A 25,089-nucleotide genomic window follows, 5' to 3' on the forward strand; every position below is an offset into this window, starting at 1 on the left:
GTGAAAGTTTAATTTATTGCTACTCTTTTAAGGAGAATTTGATTTTGCAAGAGAAATGGAAACCACCTAAGAGTTTTTTTTCTGGGAATCCCCTCATTGCTCCTAGACTTTAAAGGTGGTGGTGGGGAAAACCTGACAAAGCTAGCAGTACAGGTTTCTGTGTATCAATCCTTACAAGTGCTAACACAAACCGATGTAGAAGGTTGGTGGACTGAAGTACAATTTATTATTTTTCACAATGGATGCAAACTTAAGCACGAAAGACTTGGACAAAGTTGTTGCAAGTTATGGGACATGAATTAGATGACAATACCATACAACTTCCTTGATCTACTTTCCTGAACAAAGAAAAGCTCAGTGGTAAAGAACATACCTTCCATATGTAAAATCCCAGGTTCAATATCTGACATTTCCAGTTAAACATCTCAGGCAGCAGAAGTGGGAAAGACTTCTGCATGAGAACTTGGAGAGCCGCTGTCAGAGTAGGCCAATCTTCCCCAACCTGGTGCTCTCCAGATGTTTTAGACTACAACTTCCAGCATTCCAGGCCATTGGCCATGTTGGCTGGGGCTGATGAAAGGCAAAGTCCAAAACAGCAGGATTGGGGAAGGCTAAAACAGACAGCATGGGCTTAGATGAACCAAAGGACTGGATGAGTATAAACTAGCTTGATGTGTACAAATATAGACCTCTGAAGGAAAGAACACACTCCACTATCAAGTATATTCTATATTTCTACCATTTATTACTAAGAGTCATAAGCAGCAACATGCTAATTCATGCTGAAATGAGCTTAATAAATCAACTTTCTCTGTCCTATTGAAAACTGGAACTGGTATTTTAACAAACTGATAAACAAAATGGTATCTGGGGCTGTTCTCATTAAGGATTAGCTGAGGTGTCAAAGGAAAACAAACAAAGGGAGCTGTTAACTAGAAACTACATGGCATAAATTATTAGTATAAATTCAGATGAAAGGGAAAACAAAAAAGCCTCCTGTAATATTTACATCATGGTGGAAAGGGAAAGTAGCTGCTTGTCAAAAAGCAAACTATGACTGGATGTTAAACTAATGCCTGATGTCAGTAGAGCACATAGCCTTTTCAATTATGCATGGCATCTGAAGTAAGCTTTTTGCTTTTATTTTTTTGGGGGGGTAATTTTAGAAGGGTAATCTTATGAAAAGCTGAACCGTGAACACAAAAATAAATCCATCACCAGGATAGGAAGATTACATAACATGACAGGTGTATAGACTTCAGTGGTATGTAAGGCAGAGAGGAGAACGAGGTGTGACATCACTTAAGCTTAATGAGAAAGATAATCATTTGACTTTCCATCGCTGGTATCAGGGTGGATTGTAGAGGCAGCAACCGTTAACCACTTTTGGAACAGCAACAGTAACATCTAAGAAAGGCGTCTCCAATTTGGTGCCCTCCAGATGTTTCAGTCTACAACTCCCATCAGCCCCAGCCAACATGGCCAATGGCCAGGGATCCTGGGAGTTGGAGCCCAATATCTGAGGGGCACCAAGTTGGGGAAGTCTAGTCTAGGGTCTGGTGAGTGAGCAGTCAGCATCATTGCCCACTACTGCTTTAGTCACAACTTGCTATTTTATTGTTTTACTCTGTACAGCACCATGTACACTGATGGTGCTATATAAATAAATAAATAAATAAATAAATAAATAAATAAATAAATAACAACTTCTGCTAAGAAGAGCCAGGAGTCACAGACTATCCGCTGCCCAAGAGAAGCTGTTCCTACCTCAGGGGTGAAATCGTGTGTGTGTAAGCTATTTTCCCTTGTTGCTACTGTGGAACCTTTCAAGGGCAACAGTTGGAGCACAGGATCTTTTATAGTCACTACTATCTTATCTTTTTTAACATGGAATTATACTTGGAAATAAAGTTAAAGATACAGCCAAAAAAATGGAAGAATACAACAAGATCACTAATTAAGGGAGGAAGTAAACTCATTCATTTCAGTCCTTAATATATTATGGGAAAGCTTGTGGGATAATTAAAGCAAAATAGCCAAAGGAGAAGTTCACTAACTAATGAGAGTACTGGGAGTGGCCATTGATCAGTGGTGGAGCACATGTTTTGCATGCAGAAGGTCCCAGGTTCAATCCCTGGCTTCTTCAGGTAGGCTGAAGAAAAGAATCCTGCCTGAAACCCTGGAGAGTCATTGCTGCCAGTCAGTGATGACAATACTGGGCTCGATGGACCAATGGTCTGACTCAGTATGAAGCAGCTTCCGATGTGATATCTAAATTATGCAGCCAAATCATACGTAGAAAAAATATATGCATCTGTATTTGACTGGAATGTCGTTGGAAGCTAGAAGAGCTTCTGCGTAGGAGAAAGTAGAAACCATGGCATGATATCATCTTCGTTAAAACTGGGTTTTCATGCTTGTCTCACTTGCTGAGTAGGTTTGTAATTAAGTACAAAATCACGATCTCCCAGATTTTAGAAGGTTGCTTGGGAGGCTTCCTATTATGTGTTATACAAGACTTTGAAGTATAAAGCAATCTGTCCAACCCCATTTCCAAAAATTCTAACTATAGTTGGACATATTAGTTGAAACTTTACAAGGGGAATATTGTGCTTCCTTTATAACTGGGTTGATTGATAAGGTTGCAAAAGAGGTCCAGATGCAACACCAACCATCTTCCAAAGACTTACCTGAGTTATTCTCCCATGCCCATATATAAGATAGTTTGTCATCCAAAATGGTGTTTGGAGAATATTAGAAAGTCATCTGATCTTTAGCTAAAGGAACTGCAGGTATGAAGGATTCAAATGTGGGTGGGTGCTTGTTTGCTTCCTTGATCTCAGTCTGATTAAGAAACTGACACTGATGATGCTGATGCTGTGAATTTTTTAAAGACTCTTTTCTCTTTAAAAAGACCCAAGATGAGCTACAACAAAACATAGCTGCAGGCACTAATATAAAGACAGTGAAATTGGTTCAGCTTTTTCAAAATAGATGCATAGGAGAGAAGTTCCCTTCATCCAATCAAACAGTCTGTACACTTTTGCTACTTTCTAAGTGTAAACCTTGGGGATTACTGAATGCTGCAAATTCTGCATGATGTGGCATTCTCATTAGTGGAAACAGACTTGAAGGGAGTTCTTAACATTAGCGTTCCCAGGCAAGTACAGTAGCTCTAATCACAGGTGTTCAAGGATGCACTTAGGTCTGCCAATATGTTTGGCCCATATCAAGGCGTCTAGTGGTAGTTGTCTTGTGTGTATATGTTGGTGACCTGCAGAGCGATGCCTCCATCCTACAAGAAATCTGAGTTGAACAATATGATAGTATCATTTCACAATAAAATAGCTCCTTTTGACTGAGGTCTGCTGAGTATCACGTGCTTCAACCTTGGCTCCTGTCCTGACCAGATAAAACCTGACAATACCTTGTTCCATTTGGCAAGTACTAGAGTCAGTAGATGTACCCTGTTTCCCCAAAAGTAAGACATCCCCCGAAAATAAGACCTACTTCCAGTTTTGCCTCTCGCTGTAATATAAGGCATCCCCCAAAAAATAAGACCTTTTTTTTTGTTCAACAATAAATGTGTACCGTATTCTTCTTCATGGAAAAATAAGACATCCCCTGAAAATAAGACCTAGCGCATCTTTGGGAGTAAAAATTAATATAAGACACTGTCTTATTTTCGGGGAAACAGGGTAGAGGTATTTTTTAGAATAAGAGGAGGAATTTAGACATGTTATTTTTGTACTGAGTGTTAATATTCTTTCATTGTAACCTGCCTTGGAGGCAAGCAGGTAGGATATGATTTAAAAACAAAAATTAAAAAAAATAATCCCATTAGTGGGGGATTGTCATAATCAAGGCTGCTTTATTCACTTCTGATTTTACCAAAGAGCCTACATCACTAATGATATTCTGGCTCAATCTATATCAATTACAAAGGCCCTTAAACAAAATAAAAACATGTACTACAAGGCTAGTGCGTTCCAAATTCTAAATATCTCAACAAGGACTTTGGAAGAAGTTAGTTTCTTAGAGATGGAGAGCAACGTATTCAGACTTTATAGGTCAAAAATATTGGCCTAAAGTAATAGCATCAATTGTATTGCTGTATGTGCATACTATTTACACGCGCACACACACACAGTTTCTCTCTAAATGACTAGAAGTGGATTATGACAGAGCCACACTGCTTTATCAGTGGAAATAAAGCTCATGAAAATCAGCTTCTGAGTCTCTAAACAATAATGCCTTTGTACAGTAGAGACAACTTCCAAACAAGGTAATGAAATGACAAATCTCATGGTTTAAAGTCAACTGTTAGAACTACAAGAGTAAATGCCCCCAAATCCTAAAGGGATAATCTTCCTCTATTTCTGTAGTTTCACAGCAAAGAACACCTTTGGAAGGCTAATCAACACAGTGAAGCATTAGACAGACTAGGCAGGCTTTGTTGCATGGAATTAAATTGGAATGTAGAGAGGAAACCATTCACAAAGCAGGTCTAAAATTAAGCTAAGAATCAGTATCTTACGTTCAGGAAAGTTCCTATTCCAAACAGTGTATCAATATAACTGTACAATCCAGAACATAGTGACTTTAAAGGGCTGTGCTTTAAGACATTATAAATATGCGATGTGGCAGCTGCATTGATTTCGGATAGGATTCATTTCTAAATAATATATTAAATAACACAGTGCTGGCCCACTGAGGCCAACAGGATTAACATTCCAATCCCATGCATCCTTGCTCATTTTATCCTCATAACAACCCTGTGAGGTAGGTTAGGCGGAGAGTCAGTGATTTACCAAAGTCAGCCAGTAAGCTCCCAGGGCAGACTGGGGACTAGAACCCGGGTATCTCAAGTACCAGTCCAACACTATAACCAGTACAGCACACTGAAATATATCAAAAGTAATAGCCAGAACATTTAAATTGTTAGGCTACCTATTCCTTTAAGTCTCTTGTACAACAATTATGAGGATAGGGTTACCATCATTCAACCTTCAACTATCTAAGAAAGAAACACCAGCATCACAGATGAGAATAAGCAGCATTGCATTATTTTGTCAATTCCATGAACTCCTAGAACCCAGTATTCTGCTTCCATGCCAGACCAGCAGGTAATGCTACAACAGGCACAAATGCTGAAACAGAACTGAATACTCCGTGTACTGGGTTATTCCCTTTGTCTTCTATTGCAGTAATACAAACCTGGATGATCAGAGATAGGTTCAAATCCACGTGCGCCTATTACCACAGCCCTTCTAATGCTGCCAGAATGTCCCAGACTACGGAGATTGCTTGTAAAAACATCCCTTCTGCATCAAGCAAAGGATCCATCTAGTCCAGAAACCTGTTTTCACCAGGTATGAGCTAGATGCCTACAGAAAATCCATGATCAGGGCATGGCAGCAAATTCTTTGTTCTCAGCATCTGGTATTTTAAGGTACACTGCCTCTGAACATGGAGGCTCCATTTAGCAAGTGGCATCAAATTTCACAAGTTAATCATATGTTGCGTGAAGACGGGCACTTACATTAAACTTGGTCGGTGCCATTGTGTTGTCCGGTTGTTATGGTTGACGTAATAGGTACGCCCAAGATTGTCCACTTTTTCTTCCCATCCAGGAGGCAAAGGAGGTGGTGGCAGCTCCTCCTGGCGCTGAGAGGGAGAATCATTGGAGTCTACTACTTCCCAGCCATGCTTTGAAGAGAGAAAAGGAAAACTTAACTTAAAGCATACAAGTTCGAAGGCATAAGCTTTTAACTATTTCTAGAACGATGGCAGGGAACTAACAGTGCTTTCTGCTATCAATGTTACCCATGAGAAAGTGGCAATGAAATGCATTACATATACCCTATTTCTTTGATTCTAAGACACATTTTCCCCCAATATAAACATCTCTAAAAATGGGGTGCGTCTTAGAATCAAAGGTGTGTCTTAGGGTGTGTTTTTTTCCTGTTGGTGGTACTGAAATTAGTTTGCGCCTTACAATCGATGGCGTCTTACAATCGAAGAAATACGGTAGTATTTACATATCAAGCATTTGTTTGCAGTAGCTGTTCTCAGGAAGACAGTCATACTCACTTCCTTGAAAGCTGCAATGCGGACCAATTGCCTCCCCACACAGATCTAAGGAAGCACTGACCTTCTACAACATGAAGGTCAGTGCTGGCTCCAGGGTTTGAGGGCTACTGGGCAACACACCCTCAAAGGCCTCCTCCTTCAGTCAGCCTACATTCTCACCACCGTTGTCACCGACTGCTATTGCTCCTCATTCTCTTTTTCATCATTGCTACCTCTTGCTTCCTTGGCAGGCAGAAAGCCAGTGAGAAAGGAGGCCGTGGCATCTACTGCAAGTGACAGCCCAGGTAGATGCGATGGCCAGGAGTGCCTACTATCAGCTTTGGCTGATACGCCAGCTGCGCCCCTTCCTAGAGTTGGAAGACCTAAAGACGGTAGTGCATGGGCTGGTAATTTCGAGGCTCGACTTCTGGGCTACTTTTGTGCCTAGTCTGGAAACTTCAATTAGTCCAAAATAATTGGACAGCCAGGCTGGTCATTGGTACACCTAGGGATGACCACATTACACCAGTTTTAAAATCTCTTCACTGGCTGCCACTTAGTTTCCGGGTGAAGTACAAAGTGTTGGTTATTACCTTTAAAGCCCTACATGGCTTGGGTCCAGGCTACCGGCGGGATCGCCTTCTCCCATACAATCTGCCCTGCACACTCAGGTCCTCTGGGAAGAATCTACTTCAATCAACCAAAACTAGGCTGACGGGTATTACCCAGAGGACCTTCTCTTTTGCTGCTCCCAGATTGTGGAATGGCGTGCTGGAGATTCGGCAACTTGACAGTCTTTTAGAATTTAAAAAAGCAATAAAGTCTGATCTATTCCAGCAGGCCTATTCAGTGAAATTTTAGAATGTATTTAGTTTTTTTTTAAGGATGTTTTAATCATGTATGCTATGTTTTTAATCAGTTTTTAATGTGTTTTATATTCATTGTTGTTCCCTGCCTCGATCCAAGTGGAGAGGCAGGTAAGATTTTTTTTTTTATTATGATGATTATGATTATTCCTCCTTCTCACTGCCACCATTGTCTGGGCCGGAGCAAGAGGTGGGAGAACAAACAGGTTGCAATGGTGAAGGGGAGGAACAACTCCAGAGTCCCTACTGGTAGGTGCCAGGCCAGGCCAGCTCTTGATTTCCTAACCACCTCCAAATTCAGTCTTACGTAAGGCACATTGCATTAGAGAAATACATGAGGGTCCCAAAGCATGGATGACCAAGGCCTGATGCCAATCTGGACTGAGCAAAAACAGAAAAGCACTTCTTTTCTTGGTAAAACGAGGATTCCACTTTTGCAGAGTAAAGTAGTTGCTTTGGCTGCTTTCCTGGAACTCACTGACAATGAGCACTCAGAAGAATAGATCCATTCTGAAACATGACGCAGCAAATCAGGAAGGAATTCTATGACTGCTTCATATCCCAGAACTGGTATTTCGTCAATTATGTTTGAAGACAATGCTTCCTTCTAGAGTCCACTCTAATGAATAAAAACTGAAATAGCTCATGTCTGATTCACCCATCCTATGATGATAAAAGTTACCATTCCCATAGAAACATGTTCCAGCTCTCATGGCTGATTCATACAACATGTTGAACATGTTACAAAGCTTACAGTGTGATAAACCTACAATAAAGCACCAGTTCAGCCATAATCTGGGAGTATGATGAAGCAATACGATAATGGCCTTTTCCGCAGATTCCACGCTCACTTCCTTAATAAGCCATTACATAGTAATGGACCACAAGAACGTGGCCTTCAGTTTTGAAATTCTGTATCTGTCTGCACCAGAGACATGGGGCATGTCTAGACCATGCCTTATCCTGGGGATTGCCCCGGGATCATCCCCGTGCATCCACATGATGAACAGGGGATCCCGGGGACAGGGAAGGATGATCCCTCCATTTCAACGGGATAACTGGGACGGCTTTTAGCCTGATTTTCCCCATGATCTCGGGATAGTCCCGAGAACACAGGAAGTGTGGGCAGCTGTCCTGGTTTCATCCTGGCTCCTTGCGAGTAAATGCAAAGAGCCAGGAATGGATCTCTTCAGGCACTCCATGCCCATAGGGGATGGGAGGGGGGAGCGCGATCGGTTTTTTTTTTTTAAACTTACTTTTGCATTGGAGCGCTCGTGCACTCACCTTCAGTAAATAACAACAACAACAACAACAATGGCGGGCGCGACATCCCTTGTTCCTCCCGGGATGTCGTGCATGCCATCTGTCCAAAGGGGAGGATCTTGAGAGCAGAATACCGTGAGATCCTCCCCTCTCCCTCCAGGAACGTCCTGGGAGGTGTAGACATGCCCATGTTCTGCAGTTAAGCATATTATTATATCCTGCATCATGAACACCAGACAGTGTTCCCAGGACAGCATATAATCATAATTAAAAAATACAAAGGTACAATAACAGAGAACAACACATTGTTAAAACTTAAGAACCGCCCAGAGAGCTTCGGCTATTGGGCAATATAGAAATGCAACCAACCAACCAACAAACAAGCAAATAAATAAAGACAGCAAAAAAATGCAGCAAATAAAAATGCAGTAAAGCATAACAAACATAGTAGCTCTTAACAGCTTCAAATGCAGTTATGACGGAATTCTACATAACTTCCGCAGGGGACAATGTACTTGGTGAGATATGGTACCTTCTGTTTTTCTTGCTGAACTGTAATGCTGATTGAATTTGTAATGCTTTTTGTTAAAAAAAAAAAGCTGAGGCTAGCAATCCGAGTTCATTTTTTGTTAATGCCTAAAGCAGGGGAGGCGAAACTTTTGAAGCCGTTGTTTTATTATGGTTTTAATTATTGTGAACCGCCCAGAGAGCTTCGGCTATTGGGCGGTGTAAAAATGTAATAAATAAATAAATAAATAAATAAATAAATAAAATAAAGCCAAAAGGTCTCATTCCCCCAGGTGCAAGCTCTCAGGGGACACATTCTTACAATGGGAGGGCCAAAGGTAAAAATGAGTGCAAGGAAAAACACACACACACACACACACACACGCACACATACCGCCAGCAAGGCTGCGTGCACTATGAGGTCTTCCCAAAGGTGTCCAGGAAGCATGGGCAGCCCAGAAGCCTGCTGGAGGAACTTCTGAAACTGGTGTGGTAGGTTCCCCCCCCCCAACTTAGGTTAAAAAGAAGTCCTTTTAATTTTAAGAAAATCCTGACAATCTCAGGTGCTCCGGATGGAGAGAAAGGTGTCGTTTACATCTCACCTTCTGCGTAGCTCAGCTGTTTGCTAAAAAACAACTGAGGGGTAAGCCGCGAGGAACTGCTGCAACTCTAATTGTGCCCTCAGTCCACTTTAGGTCCCAAGCAATACGACCTACAAACTAGAATGCCTAACACTTGTACAACAGGTCAGAATCGAGCAAGAAACTTCAAAATGCCTGATTTAAAGCAACTTACCTCAGAGTCTTCCCTCTGATCGCTGTCTTCTTCTTGGCCACCATTCTTTGGCATGTAAGCCATCTTCAGCCTCAAAAACCCCTTTACTCGAGATTTGTGACTATTGGGGTAAGGAGGGGAACAATCGTTAAAAAAATAAAGATGAGCTACATAATACTCTTCTGAGCTAGAAAAGCACTTTTAAAAAGAAATAAACATTTTAGAAAAGGCAGTGTATGATATATATATATTTAAAAAAGGACCTCACCTTCTTGGCCTAAGAAGGAAATCTTTAAATGTATAAGGTCTTTCCATGGTTGGATCTTCAGTCTATTGGTATAATAATAAAATCAATACATTAATGCTCAGGAATACATGGCTAGGCACCCTTCAACAAGTTTCAGTTTTACTTGTGTTTATTTAAAGGAACTCTGTCTTTCTTGGCAAGAACAGTGTATTGTTAACTGACCATTCCCACTAGGTGTCACCCTTAACACCTGTAACAACCCAGCCCAACAATCACTTAGGGATATATTAGAATTTAGTTTCACTCAATTTAGTTTCGTATCATTTGAAAATGCCCTCTTTGCAACCCGAACGTGAATAGGAACACAACATCTCTGGAAATAACTGCAAATTCCCAAACTTGTCATCATGTTCGGAAAATGCGTCCTTTTAAAAAAAAAATAATGTGCACTTTGAAATGCACACGTTTGCGCTTTACACTTTTGAAAAATGCACACAGAAATGCACACTTTTCCTGCCCGAAATGAGCACTTTCCTCATTCGAATAAACCAGAAAACAGGTTGGAAACGAAAATGGAAGCGAGCTCAAATAAGCTTCGAAGTGATTTTTGGAGAATTTAGTCAAGCTTGAAAATTGCTGGTCCTCCCATTCCTACAATCATTACCCTGGTGCAGAAAAAATTCTAGGAAGCAATGTAGCTTGGAGGTACACAATGTTGTTTAAAAACATTGATAGCTACAAAATAATACTTCAAGTCTTCTCCTGAATAGACAATGTGGATACAATACTTCTACTGTTCACCTTCAATAACAAGCTTTCCCCCATTTCTAGTGTTGGCCGTAGAGCTATGAAGTAGGAAAGCCCTACTTCATCATTGGGCAAGGCTGTACCTCGGTTGCAGGGCAACTGCTTTGAATGCATAGAGCTGGGAAGGAATTGCGGCTGACCCCTTGGAGAACTGCTGCCAGCCAATGGGTACCTATCTGGTGTGATGGCATGGGAGGCTGCAACCTTGATGAAGCTAAGCAGGTCTAGGCCTGGTCAGTCCCTGGAAGGGTGATTACCTGGGAACCCCATGTACATTGATTCCTGCACTGAGCAGGGGGTTGGACTCGATGGCCTTGTAGGCCCCTTCCAACTCTATGATTCTATGATTCTATATAATACCAGATTGACCAATGGTTTGATTTGGTATAAGGCCACTTCTTATCTTCCTTCCATCCCTAGTGAAGCTCCTCAAATGAGGAGCAGAACAGATGCCATTCCAAACACCACTGCACCTTAACTGGTACACATCCAATGGCTGTTATTTAGGATGGCAATGTTAGGACTCATTCATACCCTTTAAAAATGATAGACCTTGCATATTCCTTTAGTACATCTCTGCGGAAAACACGTTCAAAGAAAGATCAATAGTGTTTAGAACAGAGCAATTCACACAAAAGAACTGGATATATTTGGTCTAAAGAAAACAATAAAGATGGTGTAAAGATAAGTTTTCAAATGCATAAAAGGACAAAAAGATTGAGAGGGTAACAATATTGTTTTACCAACTCTTTTTGAAGAGCAATGAAAAGTAATGGATTTAACATTGAAGAATGAAGCTTTAGGATAAAGATTGGGAAGAACATCCTAACCCAAAAAGATTTCTAGGGAAGCAGCACAATCATTTCTGGGGGGTTTCAAGAAAAGACTGTCCAGAAACAGTTTAAATTCAAGGTAAGTTCTACTTAGAGTAGACCCACTGAAATGGCTTGCCCCATTTATTTCAACAGCTTTGCTCTAAGTAGCATTTATTTATTACATTTATATCCCGCCTTTTTTCCTCCAAGGAACCCAAGGCGGCGTACATAATCCTCCTCCTCTTCTCCATTTTATCCTCACAACAACAACCCTGTGAGGTAGGTTGGGCTGAGAGTCTGTGACTGGCCCAAAGTCACCCAGTGGGTTTCCAAAGTCACCCACTGGGGACAAGAACCTGGATCTCCCAACTCCTAGTCCAACACTTTAGCCATTACACCACACTGGCTCTCCGATCCCACTCTCTCTGATCATTTCATATATTCTAATCATAAGTCAGCCTTACTAAGAGCTAGAGACAGGCACCAGCAAGGGGGATGACCTGGGTAGTTCAAATGTCACTTCAGTCACGAACACTCAACAGTTCTGGGTAATAATACTGACCTTATACTATTGTCGCAAAAGATAACGTATGGGAAGCAGATTGAGAAGTTTGGGAAAGCATGTCATTATTATTAATGATAATGGTGATGATAATGGCTTACTTGGCTTTTTTTAAATCAGCAGCTGACATAATGTATATAGATAAATGGAATTTTACTTATTACTCACATATGTGATAATTGCAAATTCATACTATGGCAAGTGTCAGTTTTTTTGACAAAATGTGAAAAACCCAAACAGTGAATCGGAAGCTGTGTCTGACAAAATGAATATCAAGAGCCATTAAGCATAGACACACAAACACACACATAAAGGTGTGGGGGGGAGGTGAAAAGAGAGAAACATGCCTCAAAGATTTCTTGTAAAAATTACTTGGTTCTCCCTTCCCCTTAGAAGCCAATGACCCTCTCTCACAGGGTTGTTGCAGGAATAAATGAGATAAAAATTGTGATGCACTTTGCACATTTAACAGAACTGATTAATTACAGTAATAAAATGGCATATGATGATTGAAGAAACTGGAAGGGTTCCAACTATGCTGTAAATGTTTAATATGGATACTTAACTGAAGAATGAAACTGCTCAGACATTTCTTTAAAACCTGCATTACTTAAGCAAATTGACTAGAACAGCTGCACAGAAGACATATTAAATTCCCAGACAAAGATGAACTTATAGCATTTGGGACACTAAGAAAGGCAGCAGAAAACGCTAAAGCACAGTCTGGATCTGTTCTTCATTTTGACTCATTACTGGATGGGGAAACCTCAATGAATGCCATGGAGTTTGCCCTGATTTGACATTGTGGCTGTCTGTTAGATACCACAAGATTTCTTTATTGAAATCTTAGCAAAAGATCCTTCCCCAAAGGGGGATAGTAATATGCTAAAGCCATAAGAGTAAAATATAATTTTGCATATGAGGAAGAATGTTACCCAACCTGATCTAGGGTAAAATGGGGAAAAACCCCAACCTAGATCAACAGGGCTGGACTGGTACCCCGGAACAATCTACTACAGGACAGACCCAAAGGAGAAAACGACAGAACACTACTTGTGATCTCTATGGTTCTCAGCTGAAGCCACTCATCAGTCATCAGTGAATTACAGCTTATCCTGGACAATGACACATCCCTCTCACAGTCCCTGGGTGGAAGGTCCATGCTTGCTTACAAACATAATAAATGGACACAAATCTGACATCAGAAATGGCAATATTAAAAAAGAAAAAAGAGCAGGGAGGGGGTTTCACAGTCCCAGAACACCCTGTCGCTAACTTTAAGAAGGACAATCTTCAACAAAGGGACTTCCAAGAGAAGTCACAACCTGAAATTGCTGAATTACAATTCATAAAGATATTAAACACCATCTCCTGTGGCTTGAACAGGGAGAAAAGCTTTCTATCACACTGCATGTGTTAAACCGCTTACCAGTGCAAAGATGTCTGTGTTATCACCGAACAACTGTTTTGTGAAAGGCCACCGCTAAGGTAATTATTATTGCCTGCAACTTCTGTATTTCAATTTTCTCTGACTTCACTATTTACAACCCCCTCTTTGCTCATATCTATCTAACTATCTATCTATCTATCTATCTATCTATCTATCTATCTATCTATATCAGCCAATTTAGGATAACTCTTTATGCATCCGGTGAAGTGGACTGTAGTCCACAAAAGCTTATGCCATAATATTTTTTTTAGTTTTTAAGGTGCCACAAGACACTATTGTTTTTACCCAAACTGAGACTCATACAAAATACAAAATGCTTTCTTTATTAGTAAGAAATCAGTCATTACTGGTCCAATTATGTTCATCGAAACTCATGTCTACTGTGAAAATGTCCATTCCCTCCTTTGGAGTGCATTTTTGTACATCCATATTAGCAAGCACTTTTTACATGACTATGGGGATTCTAACAAAAGACTACAAGCTAGAACACTAACTACTGGACTATCACAGCCCCATGGAATTAGATATTTCCTTCCATAGTGGGCAACACAGACCACCAGCCTCTTACGGACATTACCCCAGAGGTAAACATAAGCATCCTGAAAAAAGCAGCTGACAAAACTCAAAACAGCAACCTCCTTTTGTAGAACAGCTGCCTGGTAAGAATGGGAAAAGCCTACATCTATTCTGTTATTTACTAATCCCAATCAATTTTCAGTTCATGGGAGAAGGTAAGAATTTGCAGCTATATTAGAACTACTTAAGTATGTCCATTCTCGCAGAGTGAGGACCCCATCAGAGGCCTACAGGTGTGTATCATAACACGGTTATTTTCAGTACAATATCCAATGGAGACATTTCAGTCCATCATAATGAAGGTGAGGTTCTGTTAGAAAACGGAATGAACTCTCTCTTCTTGAATGCCCCTTGTTTTTCACTATTGGAAGCTAATCTCCCAATGCTGTCTCCAAGACAAATCACGGGCACCCTTTAAATAAAAACCAAACAATACCACCAGTGTATCACCCAAATATCAAGAGCCCGTTGAGACGTGTTCTACATCAGCCTTCCAAATGTAGCATGTCCCCAGTGCTGATGAAACAATTCTCTTTATTGTTATTTACAGCTATACGTTCATCTTTGTCTGGGAGCTGAGCTGTAAATAACAATACAGAGAATAGTTTTATCAGCTCTAGAGACAGACTCCTTCCCCCCTCTTTGGCTATTAGGTGCTATTTCCCCCCCTCTCACCCTCTTGCCCACCAGATGTGTTGAATTACAACTCTCATCATTGGCCATGTTGGCTGGGGATTATGGTAGCTGTAACTCATCTTGAGGCAACCAGGTTGGGGAAGGTTGATATTTGGATATATAGAGATACAAGATGAAGTACGCAAGCAAAACTAGATTTCTGGCTGTACTATACTAAGCTTTACATTTTCTTGTTTATGGTAATTATTTCTTAAGAGTCTTGCAGTCCCCACAACCGTAAACCTACAATCTAACCTGTGATGTGGGGCAGAAATTTTTCAAGAAGATTCTTCACTGCTATATTTTTCCATGGAAATGTTTCCATTCTTGTTTACCAACATTAATTATTAACATAAAAAGGATCCAGGTAAATTACATAATCTGAATGGATGCAATACACTGTCAAATCTGAAAGCATTGTTGTGTTTCATGTGAATATTCCTGGAAAACATATATTTATGCACACAGCACTTCAGGCATGCTAAAAATAGTATGTTAAGTGCTTTCAGTGCCTTTGTTTCCCCCTGTAAAATCTAAATAATGTAATGAAAAGATATACTACAGGGATGCCCAGTCTAAAAATATTTACAAAATATTGCATCTAATGGTGGTCACTCCACTGATGGAAAATGTTCACCACGGGAATAGAGAGGGGCGATTTTTGCTAATTCCCATCCCACCTGCAGCTCACTGTACGCACCCCACTATTGTTCCAGTGGGTGGCTGAAGGAGTCTGTAAGGAGGAGATGGAATTGCTGAAAGGTGCACCCCTCCCTGTTCTGTTGGTGGACATCTTCTTTCAGTAAACTGGTCACCATTCGATACAGTGCAAACATTCCACTAAAAATAATCCCCAAATAAATGGTAACTTTAAATTTGTTTGAACGTTAAATAAATACAACGAAGTCTGCTTTATTGTTTCCATCCTTACCCCCAAATCAAGTATCAGATAAAAGGAAGTATTTCTTCCCACAGCACATAGTTAAATTATGGAACTCACTTCCACAAGTGATGGCCACCAATTTGGATGGCTTTGAAAGGGGGTTGGATAAATTCCTGGAAGAGAAGGATATCAATGACTCCTAGCTCTGATGGCTATGTGCTACCTCCAATATCTGAGGCAGTAAGCCTGTATGAACCAGTTGCTGGGGAACATGGGTGGGTGGGGTGCTGTTGCACCCATATCCTGCTTGTGGGTTCCTGATCAACAGCTGGTTGGCCACTGTGTGAACAATGTTTTGGACTAGATGGATCCTGGGTCTGATCCAGCATGGCTCTTCTTATCTCAGTTCAGCTAATTTTGGCTACTGGAAAATAATTTTCAGCTATTTCTACAACATGTAAATTGAACAGGACAGACTTCTTCAGTTTTGCTTCACTAAATCAAACAGTTGTGTTCAACCAGATCTCAAAAGAATTAGGGCAGTGAACATTTGTCCAGGAAACCCACTTTATGGATGCATGAAGTCATGAAACACAGTCTCATCTGCCCTCCAAATTTATAGAACACACTGCAGTGGATCCTACTCTTCGGTCCCCAGATGTTGCTAGCACAGAATGATGGGAGCTGCAGTCCAACATCTTGGAACCCATGGTTGGAAACATCTGTAATACAGCATTCAATTCCTCCTCACTATTGACTCCAGTGTACCTTGCACTCTGAGCTATGACTGCATGAATCTCAGGATTGCGGGGATGGAGGGTGGGTAGGAGATCATATGAACACTGGCACATGTGGATTCAGAGGAAAATGCCTGCAGAGGAAAATGCCTGCAGTTTTTAGTAGCCATTCTCTGCCTATGAACTGATATTTCTGGAAGAAGAAGGATTTCTGTCGATTTGTGTCAAGTTAACAGCTTGAGTATTTTATCAAATTTAAGAAGGTTCCTTTTCCCTTCATTCACAATTGGAACAAAGCCATGCCAAAATAAAAGGGGGGGGGAAGCCTAATTTAGCCATTGAGATGCTTTCAAGAAGCCATTCCATCTAGTTCTCTTCCTGAAAGATGTATCTGCAAAGCACTCCTACCCACAAGTCTCCTGCAGAGCTAAATACTTTGCTAGCCTTCTTTAAAAGGTGAGCTCTATGTGAAATCCCTTATTTGTCAGGATGGAATGAGGTCTGCTATTCAGATGTTCCATAGAGCAGGCAAATCACAAAAATGTGTAAGAGACCAAAGGCACGAAAAGTGGAAATACCAGCCCTACAAATCTTCTGATTCCTATCTAGATTTGAATGCTGGCTTGTTAATTCATTTTCATGCTTTCTTGTTCTTTCAGGCGAGGAGATCAGTGAAACCCCAAAGCATAAGTCTTTATGAACAGAAGACATAGGAGCTACATCATGGTAAATTTCAGATTTCTGATCATTTTAACTGTAATTTGAGGTTATATAGCTTGTTTATTTTAGTGTAATGGAAAATGAACTTGGGTATAAACCTATGAAAACATGGAATTTAGCAGTACAGACTGTGAGTTTTGGCCTTTTAAAAGTACAGTTCAAAATTCAGGGATGGGCAAAAGGTAGATCTGTAGATGTTATGGACTTCAGCTCCAAGAAGCCCCTGTCAGCACAGCCAATGGTCAGGAATGCTGGGAGTTGAAGTCCAGAACATCTAGAGAGATATACTCTGTGCCCACCCCTGGTATAAATGACACCCGGTGCAAACATAATGTTACCAGTTGCTGAAACAACATTTGGAGATACAATAGACCTGTGGGCTCCCTCCTCCTCCTTATTTTGTTTTATTCTGTACAGCACCATGAACATTGATGGCGCTTTATAAATAAATAAATAAATAAATAATGCTTGAATTCCTCATCACTTCTCTTTTGGGAGTGAACCATTATCTGCTCCAAAATAAACTCCAAGCACAGTTAATTTCAAACCAGAGTTTGAAACCATGCTCTGCCTGCATTCAAATATTGATGGTTCCTATCCTTTCTTCTCTTGTGCTGTAGTTGGCACAGAGATCCTTGCTCGTTCCTTGTTACATCTGAACCAGAGAACTCTGCCTTAATAAACCAAAATGCCAGGTTTTCGTTATTATCTTGAATGTGTGGCTTATATCCTGATTTGTTAACTGACATTAAGCCAGTGTTCCCCAGATCAAACATAACAGAGAACTCCAGCTTAATGCAAACCAGGATCTTCACACAAAAGCTAGTGTACGGTGGAAAGAGGAGAGGTGTGCATCCATGGCTTGATATATGAATGTTTATGAAGCCATGGACCAAGTTCGAACATGGCCACTGTAAACTCTGATTTGAAACTAACCATGGTCAGCATTTACATTGGTCCAAATGTAATGCTGCAACATGGTTTACTTTGAAAAGAGGAGAAAATTCACACATGAGAGAAGAGAAAGGTCCACAGGGCACTTCCAATCTATGGCCATAACTAGATCAGGAATATTGCATGTCTAAAACATCTCTAACAGCTCTGTAGCTAGGAAAAAAGGTGAATAACAGGGGACATGATAGATGTGTACAATGTTATACATGGTGTGGAGGAAGTGAACAGGGAGACATTTTTCTCCCTCTCCCATAACATTAGAACTTGGGGTCATCCAATGAAGCGGAATGGTGGAAGACAGATAAAAGGAAGGACTTCTTACCCCCATGCATATGGAATTAGTTTTCACAAAATGTAGTGATAGCTGCCAACCTGGATGGCTTTACAGGGGAATTAGAGAAATTCATGGAGGATTGTGACATCTATGGTGATTTAGTCATGATGGCTATGGATTATTATTTATTTATTTATTTATTTATTTATTTATATAGCACCATCAATGTACATGGTGCTGTACAGAGTAAAACAGTAAATAGCAAAACCCTGCCGTTGCCACAGACCATGTTTTGGACTGTTTCAGGGTCTATGATAGTTCGTTAACCAAGCCTTGCTAGGTTCAGATGACATAAGCCACAGCAATTGCCCACTGTGGCTTTCATATTCAAAATGGCCAACAGCACATGCCGCAATGCACCATGACTTAAATAAGTGACAGTGGGCTGCCACGATCGTGTGAACTGGGTCTATGTATTACTTTCTGTATCACAGCCAGTGTGTCTCTCAAAAACAGTTGCTGGAGAACATCAGCCGGCTGGTGATCTTCCCATTAGCATCTGATTGGCTACTGTGGGAACAGAATGATGGACCGGATAAGCATCAATTGGATTCAGCATAGCTCTTCTTAAATTCTCCTCCCAAACTGGACTTCTGAAATATTTGCATTTACGTTCATGACTTGATTTTGTTTGTTTGATTTTGAAATAAGGGCTATGGCCTGAATTGCGTTGAGATGTCTTAGTGTACTTTTGTTTAAATTAGACTATGCATTTTCTGGAACTTGTTGTTCTCAACTGCTTTACTGGGTGATAGTGTTTCTTATGGAGACTTCTCATTATCAAAAACAAAGCAATGGAACATGTTATCTCAGGTGTGTGTGTGTTTAAAGAAAGACAAGCATTTCCACTGGGACCAAGTTGTTTTCCTATACGTAGCATCTAAATGGGTGGTCTATGGCAGGGAAATAAATGGAAACCTATATTTTCACGAGAGCAATGTTGTATCTCATATAATTTTCCCACAAGGAATAAAATATTGTAGAGAGCTAATTATTGTTATGAATCATCCAGAACAGAATCTTACTCTTAACAAGTTCCCAAGTGATTTGATTTTAGCACAGTGGCAGGGATTTTTTCTGAATATACTGTTATGGTTGTCGACTGGAGAAATGAAAACTTATTTGGAGTACACCATTTAACACGTTATCTGCTGGCCAGGCTGTGGTACATGAAGCAATCGAGGAAAGGACACTGACCTCTGGGTTTGTAGACTCCCAACTAGACTGAAGAGCTAGTATGCTTGTAAAATTAACACCAGCAAAAGCATGAAAATCCCAGTAACTTTATTTCATGTCATATTATGATTCCCTTATGTCTGCTGCATAAGAGACAAAGAACTTGCTAAATACTTTTAAATGCTACACAGGGGTGGGGAGGGGATGAAAATGTTCTATTTTAGCCTTCCCGAACTGGGTGCCTTCGACATGTGTTAGGACTACAAATCTAATTGTATTGTATTGCAGTGTAAACAATGTTTATTTATACACTTGCAGGATATCGCTCTGAAAACTGATTGGATAAAAGCTGGTATGAAATATTTTAAAATAATAAAGTATATGAATGAATAAATAGAACAAATAAGGTGTTTACCCAAAAGTATAGATAGTTTAGGCTCATCATAGGTGAAATATAACAAGTTCATTGGGCTTTCCACCCCCACTCTGGTGCCCTCCATATGTGTAGGGCTACAACTTCTATCATCTCCAGCCAGCAAGGTCATTGGCCATGCTGACTGGGAATGATAAGAGTTGCAGTTGAACACAACTATAGGGTACCAGGATGGGGAAGAGAGCCTTAAACTAAACCATTGTCCTATTTGGTTTGACAAAGCAGACTATATTGGTAGGTAAAGGATCTTACCGGAAGATGATTAAGTGGTACATCCACTTGACCCAGGAAGTCGTCTCTGGTCTGTTAACAAATAGGAAAAAAAGAAGATAAGGCCTAAAATGATTTTTATTAAATCAATGTAATTGCTGCCATGATATCCTTAATAAGAACTGAAAGGAGGATGGATGGACAGACACTTGTTGCAACATGCCACTCCAAGGAGTTCCCAGTGACCACTAAGTGTTTTCAATTAGACTGTGGAATGATCTCCCCGATGAGGCTCGCCTGGCGCCAACATTGTTATCTTTTCGGCGCCAGGTCAAGACTTTTCTCTTCTCCCAGGCATTTTTAACAGCATTTTAACAGCATTTAACAACGTTAAGTTTGTTTTTAATGGACCCCACAATTGTTGTTTTTAAATGGATACTGTTGTTTTTATACTGTTTTTATGTGTGTGTGTGTGTGTGTGGTTTTAAATTGTATACTTTTAATGTTTACTATTTTTAAATGTTGTAAACCGCCCAGAGAGCTTCGGCTGTGGGGCGGTATATAAATGTAATTAAATAAATAAAATAAATAAATAAATAAATTCATGCTTGTAAAAAGCAAGCTATCCTGTCCAAAATAAGATTTAACACCCCCATTTAAGAGTTATGTGAGCACCTTCATGCTCACATGACATTCATGCACATGGAGTCTTCACTTTTCATTGCAATAGACAGAAATGGTCCATGCATGCGAACAACTGAGCAATTACTCCAGGACAATAAATAAGAGACTTAGGCCACAATCCTATGCACGTTTAAGGCAGAAAAAAAGTCCTACATTTCCCAGACTTCTTTTCTGTTTTGAACACGCATAGCATTTTGCCCTTACTGTACATGGAATTATTACTCGTGCAAATTAAGAACGAAGGAACCACTGGTGATGCTGGCTTAGTATCATCCACACTGGCTGGCAGCAGATCTCTCTGGCAGGAACCTTTACCGGCCCAAACTGCTGATGCCAGGAATTGACTCTACGATCTATAGGCAAAGCACTGATCCACAGCCCATCCAGGTCTGTAAATGAACTCTGGGCTGGTAGAATGTTTTGGGATAAGGGAGAACAGGGAAACTGAATCTCTAACAAAAGGGAACTGGAACTCTTTCAGCTGAAGGACTAAATTCAATTTCAGAGATGCTCTCAGGGGGCACCTTCCTGTAGTGGGCAGGGCCAAAGGCAAAATGAGTGCAACCAAAATACTAAATATATCAAGTATTTTATTTTAAAGATCTTACTGCCAGTCACTGGCTCAGTTCAGACAACACGTTTCTCAACGGTGGTTTTAGAACTCGACAGTGGAGTTTTTATACCACTGTTGAGAAATGTATTGTTTGGCGAGGAAACTTCCATGCAATGGTGGAAGGTGTGTTTTTTGGAAAATACTCCACAGAATATCAACACTATGCAGAGGAGAGTTCCTGTGTTGTGTGTCGTGTGGCAGGCTCTGTAGAGTTTTCCGCTACATTGAGTTGACTTTTCCCACTGGCTACAGAGTTCCCTGGCAAGAGTGGTGAAAGGAGTGAATGCTGCTCTAGGAGAGCTGCCAGGATTCTTTTTTTTTTTTTGGCAGCAATGGCTGATGGGATACCATCAGAAGGATCAGGGGAGGAGAGAGGGCGGAGGAACTGTCAATCAAACATCGCAATGGATTTTACTCAACTCCATGGTAGCCCATAGTTATACAACAATAGAGTTAGAACATATAGTGTGGTGAGCACCCCCTAAAAACTCAACTGTTGAGTGGAGTTTTCACACTGCGTTGACTAACATGTTGTCTATTTATTTATTACATTTTTATACCACCCAATAGCTGAAGCTCTCTGGGCGGTTCACAAAAATTTAAACTATGAAAAGCATAATAAAACAACCAACAGTCTAAAAACACAAATACAAAATACAATATGAAAAGCACAACCAGGATAAAACCACACAGCAGAAATTGATAAAATACGGAATTAAAACAGCAAAGTTTAAATTTAAGTTAAATTAGGTGTTAAAATACTGAGAAAATTAAAAGGTCTTCAGTTGGCGACGGAAGGAGTACAGTGTAGGCGCCAGGCGAACCTCTCTGGGGAGCTCGTTCCAAACTGATCCACTAAGTCTTAGGAGAGGCATTTCAACCTTTTAGAAAGTGTGTGTGTGTGTGGGGGGATATTTGCAAAATTTGGGAAGTCACCAAAATTATTGCTGGCTGGGGAAAGGGGGGCATCTGAGAATTTCTAGTGAACCAGATTTGACTAACAGACATGAGGTTCCACACCCTTGCACTAACAGTTAAGGAAGTGTGGCTTAGTCATTACAGGACCAAAAAATATTGTGCATGCTGCAACTTTCTCTTCTACTCAGCTGTTATAAGTATAGTAGATCTGTCCCTCATTGGTAAGTTAACTAGGATGACTAGATGCAATCTTCACAATATAGATGCAGATCACAAGATGTATTAAAAGGATGGTCCTCAGCTCCACAAGGAAGTGTTAATAATACAATTCATGTTAATGAATTTTGATTGCTTCAATTAGTGAAAGAGCATTATATCCCTTTTAATTCCAGGACGGTGAAGGTTTGTTGTAATTTCTGATTTCTGCCTCAAATTGCAGACTGTAAACCATGAATCCCACAGTACTGTAGGTATAATCCAGCCTTCCCCAAATCTGGTATCATCTTGATGTCCATGCTGGCTAGGGATGATGGGAGTTGTAGTTGAACAAATAGGAAGGGCATCAGGTTGGTATAACCATTTGTTCACTGCCTGATGGCACCAATATGGTCCTGTCAACATGCTGCTAAAATTGACAGTTAGCAACATGCAGTTTGGTATAAATCTGTGCTAGAGATTTAAAATTTCCAGAAACACTGAAGACACAGGGGAAATATCTCCCTTTCCCCGCCCCCATTTTTATTTTTTGCTTGGGAAAAACAAATTTGGGTGGGAAGCTGAACTATCTGCAATATTTATTTTTTATTAGATCTAAACTTACTTTGAAAGCATATAATGGCATTGTGTATTATTGCCCTTAAACCTGCATCGTTCAGTATATTTATGGAATTTATGAGTAGAAGTAACCTAATTTTACTCAAACAATATTTTTAAATATCCAGTATTAGAGATGTGTTAGCTGCTGTACCCAACAGAACCCAAGCATAGTTCAGTTTTTGCCACACAGGAAATTAGGACATCTGAAATGCTTATTCCACCAAACTGAAGGAGAAGGAGCCAAAAAAATTTTTTTTATGAGAGACAGAGAAAAAGAAAGATCACCCAAACACCTAAATTATGCTTTGGAACATGTTCCTGATCTGTGTAAGAACAAAAGTCAGCGAAATGAATGGACCGTCTCAGAAACAGTTTAATTAGGCAATGAGTAATGTAATTTGTCAACCAATTTCTTGAACAGCAACAAATCCTCCCATTTTAACAAGGGATGAAATCCATCCATTTATGCAACCACATATGCGTAGGAATAAAAAAACCCCATTCAACTAATGCTATCTGTCCAAGAATTTTTTGGACTTGTCTTTCTTGAATCTTGCATAGCAAAAAGGTTTTGAAACTTTTGAAGTTGTAAAAGCAGTTTGCAGTGTTACAGAGGTTAACCCCTCTCCCACCCCCAGGTTGAGTGTAAGCCCTGGAGCTACTCTAAAGTAGCTTTTTGGATCTGGGCCCACATCAGCTATAATAAATCGTGTAGAACAGCAGGTATAGGAACCATTACAGCATACTATGGGATCTGGATTATGTCTCTTTTTGCAAACTGCTTTGAGATTCAAAGATTGGGAAAGATGTTTTCCTAAAATACTTTCCAACAAAATTAACACATTGGCCTGCTGCAAATGTCAGATATGGAACCATTTAAAAATATTGTTGAAATTCTGCAGCAAGTTAAAACATGCTTTATTAAACCTCTGTAGCCTACCAAAATATCTGAATCATTTTATTTATCACGTTTATATCACACCATTCTTCCAAGGAGCTCTTGAGTAATTTGCATTGGGCTAGGCCCATTTTATCGTCACAACAACCCTGTGAGGTAGGGTAAGGGATGACAACTTGCTAGAGGCTAACTAATAAGTTTAAAGACTGCGGGGGGATTTGAAACCTGGCCTCCCTTGTTCAAGTTCAATGCTTTATCCGGTATACATCGTTTTTTTATTTCCACTACTGCTAAGTTTTCAGCAATACATATTGTTAAATACATACGCCTACTTTATTAAAGATGCAATCCTTACTTCAGGTGCCATTTAACACAGTAGAAGTAATCCTATGCATGTTTCTGAGTAAATAAGCACAAGATTGCACTGTCAAATTACCCTCATTCACACAAATGAGTACATACAGTAAGAAATATCTTGCAAAATAGCCTCATTGGATGTCAACAAAGAGAAAGATGTCTGTTTTCTAAGCATATGTACAAATAGTTCTATTATTTTGTATTCATCTATGAATAAACACTGAAATTATCAACAGAAATAAAATTACAGCTTCTAGAGTGAACGCTTTGCCAAGTTTCTACTATGTCTGGTCAACTGTTGCTTTAAAAACAACAACAGTTCTTTAGTATACATCTATGTTAAAACACATGAAAGGGAATCTTCTCATTAATCAGAAATATTTGTCACCTTTGCCTCAATACTGCACAAATCCCAAGTCACCATAACCTCTGACAACTGACATTTCTTGTGGCTATTTTTAAGGTGGTAAAATGCTGCCAATTCCCCCCCCCCCCAGTTATAACTTAAAATACTGCACCCACTACTAAAAATATGTAAAATAATGCTATGACTCAAATATACTCCAACCACAATATTATGTTTTCTTCTTTATGATGAAAGTCTTCATTTTTAAAAGGTATAAATGTACCCAAAAAATCCTCATTAAATTCCTAGTGAAAGCTTTCCTAGAAAAGAGTAAATACATTGGCTGCATTGCGTGACAGCGGCAATAAAATAAAATAAATCTGAGTGTCAACTTAA

The 25,089-nt window shown here is 40.0% G+C and overlaps 1 protein-coding gene across 15 annotated transcripts in view; it reads right to left on the bottom strand.

The window, feature by feature from the left end:
* NEDD4L (NEDD4 like E3 ubiquitin protein ligase) overlaps positions 1–25,089 on the bottom strand; it is a 289,888-nt gene that overhangs the window by 75,183 nt on the left and 189,616 nt on the right. For all 15 annotated transcript variants that reach the window (XM_063128205.1, XM_063128204.1, XM_063128209.1 and 12 more), the window contains 4 exons: positions 20,104–20,154; positions 9,751–9,812; positions 9,504–9,603; positions 5,543–5,709 (listed from right to left, as the gene is read on the bottom strand). In XM_063128205.1, the coding sequence (XP_062984275.1) occupies positions 5,543–5,709; positions 9,504–9,603; positions 9,751–9,812; positions 20,104–20,154 (380 nt within the window). The remainder of the gene's footprint in view (positions 1–5,542; positions 5,710–9,503; positions 9,604–9,750; positions 9,813–20,103; positions 20,155–25,089) is intronic.

This window comes from Elgaria multicarinata, chromosome 6 (assembly GCF_023053635.1).
Source record: "Elgaria multicarinata webbii isolate HBS135686 ecotype San Diego chromosome 6, rElgMul1.1.pri, whole genome shotgun sequence".
NCBI lineage: Eukaryota > Metazoa > Chordata > Lepidosauria > Squamata > Anguidae > Elgaria > Elgaria multicarinata.